Raw genomic sequence first — 11,147 nt, 5'->3', positions numbered from 1 at the left:
AAATATGAAAGCTCCTGGCGATGATGGAATTTTCTACATCCTCATCAAGAAACTTCCAGAAAGTAGCTTATCATTTTTAGTTGATATATTTAACAAATGTTTTCAATTAGCATATTTTCCTGACAAATGGAAAAATGCTAAGGTTGTTCCAATTTTAAAACCAGACAAAAATCCTGCAGAAGCTTCTAGCTATCGTCCAATCAGTTTGCTTTCCTCCATCAGTAAACTTTTTGAAAAGGTTATTTTGAACAGAATGATGGCCCACATCAACGAAAATTCAATTTTTGCCAATGAACAGTTCGGATTCCGCCATGGACATTCGACCACTCATCAACTTTTACGTGTAACAAATTTGATCCGTTCCAACAAATCTGAAGGCTATTCTACTGGTCTTGCTCTTCTAGACATAGAAAAAGCATTCGACAGTGTTTGGCATGAAGGTTTGATTGTAAAATTAAAAAACTTTAATTTTCCAACATACATTGTTAGAATAATTCAAAGTTATCTGTCAAATCGTACACTTCAGGTTAATTATCAGAACTCCAGATCTGAAAGACTTCCTGTAAGAGCTGGTGTTCCTCAAGGCAGCATTTTGGGACCAATATTATACAATATTTTCACATCTGACTTACCTGAGTTACCTCAGGGATGTCAAAAATCTTTATTTGCGGATGACACAGGCCTCTCCGCCAAAGGACGAAGCCTGCGTGTCATCTGTAGTCGATTGCAAAAAAGTTTGGATATTTTTTCTTCATACTTGCAAAAATGGAAGATTTCTCCTAATGCTTCCAAAACTCAACTAATAATATTCCCACATAAACCAAAAGCTCTTTATTTGAAACCTTCAAGTAGACATGTTGTCACGATGAGAGGGGTTCCAATAAATTGGTCAGATGAAGTTAAGTATCTAGGGCTCATGCTAGATAAGAATTTAACTTTCAAAAATCACATTGAGTGCATTCAAGCCAAATGTAATAAATATGTAAAATGTCTCTATCCCCTTATTAATAGAAAATCAAAACTTTGTCTTAAGAACAAGCTTTTGATATTCAAACAAATTTTCAGGCCAGCCATGTTGTATGCTGTACCAATATGGACTAGCTGTTGTAATACCAGGAAGAAAGCTCTGCAGAGAATTCAAAATAAAATTTTGAAAATGATTCTGAGGCTTCCTCCCTGGTATAGTACCAATGAGTTACATAGAATATCCAATGTTGAAACATTGGAACAAATGTCAAATACAATCATTAATAATTTCAGGCAAAAATCGTTACAATCTTCTATTGCCACGATTAATGCTTTATATGTTTAGGTTAAGTTAGGTTAAGTATATAAAAAAAAAATTTTTTCTCTTATAAGCAGGTGAAATCAACTCACCTGTAAAAAAACTGAACTGCTACGGCAAATGAAATGTAATATGTTGTTAACAAAATGTTAATTAAATCTTAAATTTGTTTTACCAAATTAGGATGATAGTGTTGTCTAATAACACAGAACACCTAGATATAAGAAATGAATGTAATGTTTGGAATGATACTAATAAAGATAAAAAAAAAAAAAAAAAAAAAAAAAAAAAAAAAAAAAAAAAAAAAAAAAAAAAAAAAAAAAAAAAAAAAAACTAAATATGGTTAAACTTTCAATTTTGGTCTAGCAGATCCTGTCCCCCAGTTTTGGGCAGCTTCATTTATTACATGATACCTTTCTTATTTTTGCAACGATGTCTTCAAATATATTAATTTTTCATGGATTTTATTGATCATGATATCAAAGATGCAATAAAAATAAGAAGAATGAGAATTCAGAACAACACGTAAAATGTGTTATTTTATATCGTACATGAAAGAGGTCGACAGGGAAGGGGGTTTGCGTTCGCTTCTGCAAACCTAATGCGTCTGTACCAGACACGGCTGCCATCCTGCATACATTTCGGCTCTTCCTCACATCGTTTTTGGCGTTTTGGTACCCACTTTCTGGTCGGTTTGCCCTAACTTGTTCCTGATTTTCGAGAAAAGGGCTAATGTGCTGCTAGTGCTAGTTTCTAGCAAATAAATATATTGCGTTGAATCGTCGTATTTGAGGACGCTTTTCCTTTTTTAAACATTTTGTTGAATGTTTCACGCATCAGTGAGGTATCATTGATGGCTACGCTGGACGCCATGTTGGGTATCAAATTATTGACTCTGTACTTGGTACGTGGAACTGTAAATCTCTCAGCTTCATCGGGAGCACACGTATACTCGCCGACGTGCTGAAGGACCGCGATTTCGGCATCGTAGCGTTGCAGAAAGTGTGTTGGAAGGGATCAATGGTGCGAACGTTCAGAGGTATTGTAACCATACCATCTACCAGAGCTGCGGCAACACACACGAGCTGGGAACAGCTTTTATATTGATGTAGAGTCGCGTGAGGGTTCATTTACAAATTTCATAACGCTGAAAATGGTCATTTTCGACACCCACCCACCCCCTCGTAACGTTTTTTGTATGAATGATTCATAAATTTTGTATGAACCGTAACATCACAAAGACAACCACCCACCCCCTTCCGCGTTATGAAATATGTGAATGAGCCCTGATCGGGTGGTGGCCGATCAATGAGAGAATGTGCATGTTGAGGCTCAAAGGCCGGTTCTTTAACTTCAGCATAATAAACGTGCACATCCCTCACTCTGGAAACACTGATAATGATAAAGACGCTTTTTATGCGCAGCTCGAACGCGAGTACAACAGCTGCCCAAGCCACGACGTCAAAATCGTCATAGGATATCTAAACTCTCAGGTTGGCCATGAGGAGGAGTTCAGACCGACTATTGGAGAGCTCAGTGCCCACTGGCTAACGAACGAAAACGGCTTACGACTAATTGATTTCGCCGCCTCCAAGAATATGGCCATTCGTAGCACCCACTTCCAGCATAGTCTTCCATACCGATACACCTCGAGATCACCACAGACAGAATCACAAATCGACCACGTTCTGATTGATGGACGGCACTTCTGCAACATTATCGACGTCAGGACCTATCGTGGCCCTAACATCGACTCTGATCACTATCTGGTGATAGTTAAACTGCGCCCAAAACTCTCCGTCATTAACAACGTACGGTACCGACGGCCTCCCCGGTACGACCTTGAGCGGCTTAAGTAACCGGATGCAGCTGCATACGAGCAACACCGCGAGGCTGCATTACCGGAAGAGGGTGAGCTGGATGAAGTCCCCCTTGAGGACTGCTGGACAACAGTAAAAGCAGCCATCAACAATGCAGCTGAGAGTAATGTGGGGTACGTGGGACGGAGTCGACGGAACGATTGGTTCGACGATTGGTTATAGAGGAGAAGAATACAGCGCGGGCGGTCATGCTGCAGCAAGGGACCCGACAGAACGTGGAACGGCAACAGCAGACCCGCCTCTTTCGAGAGAAAAAAACGCCGCCTGGAGCATTTCGACGGACGAGCATGAGGTGATCGAAAGGTGGAAGTAGCACTTGGACGAACACCTGAATGGCGCTGATAGCACAGGCAATGAAGGACGAAACAACGAAGGAAATACCTTCGTCAGTAAATACTGCGGACGATGAAAACCAACCAGCCTCCACTTTGAGGGAGGTTAAGGGTGCCATTCACCAGCTCAAGAACTGTAAAGCTTCTGATAAGGATGGTATCCGAGCTGAACTCATAGATGGACCCGTGTAGGATCGCCATTTATCTGCCCCGGCTGATAGACACAATCTGGAAAACAGAACAGCTACCGGAGGAGTGGAAGAAATAGATAACATGCCTCATCTACAAGAAAGGCGACAAATTAGATAGAACTTACGAGCGAATGCGGCTTACAAAGTATTATCCCAGGTCATCTTCCGTCGTCTGTCACCTGTAGTAAACGAGTTCGTGGGAAGTTATCGAGCCGGCTTCGTTGACGGCCGATCGACAACGGACCAGATGTTTACTGTACGGCAAATCCTCCAAAAATTTCGTGAATACCAGGTCCCAACGCATCACCTTTTCATCGATTTCAAGGAGGCATACGACCGTATCGACCGCGTATAGGGCTATGGAAAATCATGTACGAGAACAGCTTTGCCGAGAAGTTCACAAGACTATTATCAGTCAATTTGTTTGCTTCGCAGATGGTATGAACATTGTAGGCCGAACATTTGAAAAAGTGGCAGACCTGTACACCCGCCTGACAATAACGTTAGCCGTGAAATGGACCGATCAAGGTATTTAGAAGGGAGGTAGAACGATGTGTCAAGTACAGCATTCCGCCATATTGGAAACTAGATGACAGCTGGCAGGTTTGATATTCTCGATCACGTCAGCAAGCCATGAAATACTAGGAAAGTTTTTCCACTGACATCATTTTGTTTCAGAATACGTCAGTTCTATTCCCACAGTCTTTACATACTCAGCATCATGATTCACAAAATACAACAAAACTGAGAATAAGAGTGGATTTTCAGATGTCGCACGGTTTGCCATCATCTGAATTATCAGATAATTAAACATGCAAAACTAAATCGCATTTTATTGAGCAGTATGTGTTACAGGTCAGCGTAGTACACACTCGACATTTTCAACGATTAAGCAATGCTACATTGTGGCCTGTATTCACCGATCAGTTTTCCTTGCTGAAAAAAACAATCGTTAGTATATCGTAGTGCCAATAACTTCATATCCGTCCGCATGTTCCGGATTTCGAGAATCAGTCGGTGATACGCGATAGCATAAAGTTTCGACGAGCTCTCTCTTCATCGTAGACCATCGCCGTGCACCTACGCTATGGACAACATCCTCCCATTCAATTCTCTTGCGATTCTTCTGGTCGATTCCCTGGAAGAATACAACTCCACACTGAGTATGTGACATGTCTTTTTATTTAATTGAGTTTACTGTACTCTGAAAACAGCAAGAATACCATTAGTTTTTAGATAAAACTACAAAATAACTTACTTGCAAACATTTTTTCGCATAACCGAAACACTACGTTCAATAATAAACAATCCAATGGAAACGATAGCAACCACAAGAGGGAAAGATTCCATCGACAGATACGCCAGCTCGCCGACTCGCCTGCTGTCATTTTCCTCACCTCGCTGTTTCCAACACCCCGCATCCATTGACTGCTTAGATTGCTGTACCTCTCTTCAAAATATCTTGGGACCGATGCACGAGTTCACTAATTTGACGTTTGAGCGGTGCCGAATTCGCTTGTTGCCATGGTTACGTAAATGACACGGCACCGCTCAAACGTCAGATAGTGAACTCGTGCATCGGTCCATACAGAGGCGCATCATCAGTGAAGGTGGGCCTACTACGGCCTCCACAAGAAGCTGCGGTCAAAAAAGATTCACCCAGCACTAAATGTACCATGTACAAGACGCGTATAAGACCGGTAGTCCTCTACGGGCATGAAACGTGGACGATGCTCGAGGAGGACTTGCAAGCACTTGGAGTCTTCGAACGCCGGGTGCTTTGGACGATCTTCGACAGCGTGCATGAGAACGGTGTGTGGCGGCGAAGGATAGAACCACGATCTCGTCCAACTCTACGGCGAACCCAGTATCCAGAAGGGGGCCAAATCTGGAAGGATACGATGGGCAGGGCATATTGCAAGTGTGCCGAACAGCAACCCTGCAACGATGGTGTTCGCTTCGGATCCGGTTGGTAGAAGAAGACGTGGAGCGTAGCGAGCCAAATGGGCGGATCAAGTGCACAGCGATTTGTCGAGCGTGGAGCAGAACCGAGGATGGAGAGATGCGGCTACGAACCGAGTATTGTGGCGTGAAATTGTGAAATTGATTCAGTGTTATCTGTCTAAATGTAAGCTAAATAAAATGAATAATGTCTTTCATAGTTCTAATCACCTTTTTCCTCATGCCTGGTTTGCTACTGACAAAAAAAAAGAATCGCCTATCTCGATGCAGTATGCAGTTGAGAAGAAATGCCATTTCAATGGGGGCTCTCTGTTAGAAATTTCTTGATCCATTCAGTCAAGAAATTTCTTTATTTTTCTTGAGCGAAACAGCATAGGGTTCGGAGCTACTTGGGCACTTCCATGATTCACTTTGGCATGGGGGGTTTTTCTCGGCCGAATTGTCTTAAACTTTGCAAAAAGAAGCACGTGGATACGACGCATATTGTGGTCAGTAGCTTTCAAAAAAACCCCACTGCCGAAGTGCATCAAAAGTGCCAAGAATAGGATACGGCTCCCTACTTAGCTTTAATATGAACATATTGCCCACAGACGAACAGACGTAACACTTCGAACAAATCGCGATCAAATCATAGTCACGAGGACATGTACGCCTAATGCTAAGATCACTGTGTTTGGCCGATGGGCGAACAGGTGGCCGTCAAACACGAACAAAAACGATATAAGCGCTGCGGGTGGTGGATTGACCAGTTACCATACAGGGTAAGTGGTCCATTAGTTGTAAGTGTCCCTATAGTTGCGGTAGTGCCATTTATACCGAGTTCATTGAGTTAACTACAGAAGCCGACACTGCTAATCAACGTATTGGCATATTAATACATGAAATAGCTGAAAAAATAATTTAAATTGCTTTAAAAATGAAATACCACCAAATCTGCTTGAACTTTTATCACTTGTACCAATAGTTGCGGTAAAGTGTTCCTACCCAAGCAACAGTAGTAGCTGAACAATAGTTTGTTAAATTGAATCAAGGTTAAGAGTGGTTTGTTCAGCTCTTTTTCAGCAAAAATGTTTGTTGGGTATAGAGGAGGATCCCTTTAGAAACAACGGATACCACAACTATAGGAACACAAATTGAAAACATGCCGCAAAGGAACAGTGTGCCAATAGTGGAGGTATTCACCCTGATTCTTGTTTACGGCGGATCCAATCCTATTCGTTCGAATCCACGGCTCATTTGATCTTGCAGTCGTAAACGGGCATGCAAAACGGTTTTAGATCGAAAGAGCATTCGAACGTAAACAAGAATAGGGGTGATCATTTTTCACTGACATGCTACTGGTTTTTGTGGCGAATCCAGGCATTGCAGAATTCGTTCTCATTTGATTTAGAAGCACGATCAAAGCAAGCGAAGAAAATTATGCCATTTGTGGCAGTCCACGATACCGTGGTGGCAGTCCATGATCGTCAATGTATCGCAAGTTGTAACAAGTTTGATAAATGAGAGCAGCAAACGAGAGGCTCAAAGCTCAAAGAGAGAGCGATGATAAAATTATTTTTCTAGCTTGTTCACCATGGACCAATGGACCGATGCACGTGTTCATTAATTTGACGTTTGAGCGGTGCCGAATTCGCGGGTTGCCATGGTCACATAAATAACATGGCACCGCTAAAACGTCAAATAATGAACTCATGCATTGATCCATGCACGAGTTCACTAATCTGACGTTTGAGCAGTGCCGAGTTCACTCGTTGCTATGGACCGATGCACGAGTTCACTATCTGACGTTTGAGCGGTGCCGTGTTATTTACGTGACCATGGCAACAAGTGAATTCGGCACCGTTTAAACTAGAGATGGGCAAAAAGAATCGGAGCCGTTCAAAAGATCCGGATCACTGAAAAGAACGAATGATCCGTGGCTCTTTTTTGTCGAGATTCGGTTCATTGAATCAGCACGGATCAGTCAGAAAGTTACCCAGAAAAAGAACGAACCAATTATTTTCCCCTATTCTCCTTCGTTCGTTTTTCGGCTTTATTATAACGCTTGACACGTGCCTTGTTTTGCGCGCCACGGCACACATGCAGCTTCGCTCTCTCAGAGCATACACACATAGAGTGAACCGCTCTTTTGCTCGATTCAGTTCGCTTATCCTTTGCGAGCTGCTGAGTCATTGAACCGTTCAAAAGATCCGGTTCATTAAAATGAGTGATTCGGATCGGATCCGTTCACTAAAATAAGCCGTTTTGCCCATCTCTAGTTCAAACGTCAAATTCGTGAACTCGTGCACAGGTCCATGGTCACGTAAATAACACGGCACCGCTTAAACGTCAAATAGTGAACTCGTGCATCGGTCCATTAAGCGTAAGTGTTTTATTTAATTGGCACGATAATCAATCCCCGAACATCCGATAGCAATAGTGTTCCCCAGGTTTGAGCTTATTTTGATGGGTTTTATCATGCACTGCAATCCCCCCCGATCTAATCAATGTTGTATTGTCGCACCGCCACCAAACCGGATCGCGCCAGTGAGACTCGCGACGCGCCTCAACTCGCGCGATTTTAAAATCAGTTTTTTAGTGTGGCGCTGCATTCTTACGATTTTTATGAATACAGCGCACTATTCACATATTAGCTGCGACGCATGGGGCCCAAGAAAACAATAATTATAAATAAATGTTGGTCTTGATTTCTACCGGATACATAACAGCAGTATACGATAAAAAGGCTCTCACGATGTGCTGCATATAATGATTGTTACAGGGTGCGATAAGTAAGAAATTCTCTCAATTTTCTCAAGATTCAATCCCTGGATGAAATCATTTTTCTCATTAAGTTAATGGTTGCTACTCCCCGTTTCAATAATAATAGGGTGCAGAGCTACTTGGGCACTTCCATAATTCACTTTGGCATGGGGGGTTTTTCTCGGCCAAATCGCCTGAAACTTTGCTATCAAAAGCACTTGAACACGACGCATATTGTGTCCAAATATGAGCACAGTAGCTTGTGAATCAACAATAGGATCCGGCTCCTTATGTACATTCATTGCTCTACTCAAATTTTGAGCGGTCAAGTAAAGTTGAATCGTGCTTAGTACATCCAATATCGGAACTTTACCCTATTTGAATCAATCATTAAAAAGTCGATGAACATCGAATGAGAATGCGACGTCTGTTTGTCTGTGGTCTAATCATTGAACGTTGTACGCCGCGGATTTGGATGACATCATACAACAACCACGATTGCAAAAAAATCAACATTTTTTTTGAAAGACCACCATAATAATTCTAATTAACTTTCTTTCAAACATGTTTTGTTATAAATTACAAATTTATTGAAACAATTTAAAATACACTTGTACATGAATGAAATCTACAATAACGGTAACGTGAAAAAATCGAGACACGTAAAATATTTTTTTATCCTTACATTCTAATAAATCACACAACACGATTGAACAACCATTCTTACCCTATGCACGCCGTTAATCCGCTTCCTATACACGCCGCATACCCAATTATGTGCGGAATCACATTCTGCTCGTACATCCCCGAGAAGAGATGCGACCATGGCCCGTAGGCAAACAGCGCCACGTCGTCTCCGCCGTGGGTTTCGTACTTCAAAGGAACTAGTTTCGGATACTGGAAGTCTTTGTTGGTCAGCATCTCTTCGGTGATGTTCAGTCGTCTGCCATCTGTCAGGGATGGACCTCCGGGACCGTTCGCGTAGGATAGAGTCGTGTAGGGGCTTTTGCCTTTGTCGTGGGATGAACCACTGACTCCAAGAATGTCGTGACCGCGCTTCGAATAGCCAGCCATTGACATTGTGTGCGCATGGTCCGCCGTTACGAGGATAAGCGTATCATCGGAGTTGGTGTACTGAGTGGCCAGTTGAACGGCTTCCGACAGTTGGACCGTTTCGTCCAGGGATTTCCGAGCTTTGGTTTCATGATGGGCTAAATCGATTTTACCTCCCTCTACGAACAAGACGAATCCAGCTTTGTTCTTTTCTAATGTTTTGATAGCGGCGTAAGTGAGATCGCTTAGGGTGGGGTCTTCTTTTGGGTTGCTGTCCATGTGGTATTTCATGTGATCGTAGTTGAACAGGCCCATCAGATATTCGGTTTCGTTGAAATTGATTCCCATGAGGCCTTGCTTGTTGGTCACGTATCTGGCCGAGCCGAGGGGTTTGCTATAGTACCATTCCGAGATCAGGTTGACGCCATCCATGCGCTGTCCCGGTTTGCCAGAGGGGTCCTTCTCCGTGTTGGGAGTGAACTTACGTCTGCCGCCCCCGAGAATGACTTTCAAATTTTTGCCAGGGTTGTTTCGCACGAGTTGGGATGCGATGTCTTGGCAGTCATTTGGATCTGCATTCTGTGCTAGGATATCAGCATCACATTCATGTTCTCGATTCGAAACATGTGCATAGGTCCCAGCTGGGCTTGCGTGGGTAACCCTGGTGGTGGTCACAATGCCTGTGGCTTTTCCGGCTGCCTGAGCCCAGCTCATGATCGAGTGGACATGGTTCTTGGGGTCATTGCCGGTCGTGCAGTTGTTATATTTGACCGCAGCCGTCACGCCGATAGTGGCATAGTTCGCCTTGACTCCGCACAAATAAGCCGTCGCCGAGCAAGCCGAATCTGCAACCTGCTTATCCACGCAATAGGTCTGTGTTTGGGTGGGAGATGGGTAAGAACAGTAGCAGATATTAATTGATTTGAATGCGAGGAGAACGACCGATTGAATTGCTCGGCGCAGCGCGCCTAATAAGGCAGACTTCAGTCAGGCAGTAGGGGAGACTGGGTAGACTTGATTGCACGCTGTTTACTCGGAATCTATAACAGTTATATTGTACCGTTTTGACTCATATTCCGAACACTCAAGGCCAACAGTGACTTCAAATGCATCTGATTGCAACAAAATAGCAGATATTTGTGTAAATTTCAATTTCCTCGCATAACCTAACTGTTAGCTGTTGGGTGTACCGATAATAATGTTGATTTAATTAGTTTTAATATTCTTTTTACGTTAAAGTACGGAACAGCATTTTGATTCAAATGCCGAACACTGTGTTCATTCTATCTCATATTCCGAACACCTTGATTCAAATTCCGAACAGCACGAATAAATCGTATTCAAATGAACAATGTCGCAAATAAATTTACTTTAGCTTGTTCTTCTGGTCTGAAACTAGAGAATCATCACTACTCCCGCGGTATAAATTATATTGGAGACGTTAAAATTGAATTGCAATTGACTGCCATTTCCTTGTTATTAGGTGACATATTTCAGCGAAACATTTCAACCAAATCGCCATACAAAACCGAGTGTTCGGAATATGAGTCTGTTCGGAATTTGAGACAAAACGGTAATTCATTTTATGCAATACTTCGTATATATGGAAGACAATGTCAAGCTGGAATATCTTTCAACTCAATTCACAGAAACACATATAAAATAAGAAAAATTTAAGCTCTGCGTTCGATTTAATTTATTT

At 42.5% G+C, this 11,147-nt stretch overlaps 1 protein-coding gene across 1 annotated transcript in view; it reads right to left on the bottom strand.

Annotated features, from left to right (window-relative positions):
• Positions 1 to 8,959: 8,959 nt before the first annotated feature.
• Positions 8,960 to 11,147, bottom strand: part of LOC5571448 (membrane-bound alkaline phosphatase) — a 30,272-nt gene continuing 28,084 nt past the window's right edge. Inside the window, exon 3 of the mRNA XM_021839785.1 lies at positions 8,960 to 10,318. Coding sequence (XP_021695477.1) covers positions 9,116 to 10,318 — 1,203 coding nt within the window. The 3' untranslated portion in view covers positions 8,960 to 9,115. The remainder of the gene's footprint in view (positions 10,319 to 11,147) is intronic.

Source organism: Aedes aegypti, chromosome 2, assembly GCF_002204515.2.
Source record: "Aedes aegypti strain LVP_AGWG chromosome 2, AaegL5.0 Primary Assembly, whole genome shotgun sequence".
In the NCBI taxonomy this organism is placed as follows: domain Eukaryota; kingdom Metazoa; phylum Arthropoda; class Insecta; order Diptera; family Culicidae; genus Aedes; species Aedes aegypti.
The sequence above is the reverse complement of the archived record's forward strand: the minus strand, read 5'-3'. Positions and strand labels throughout refer to the sequence as shown.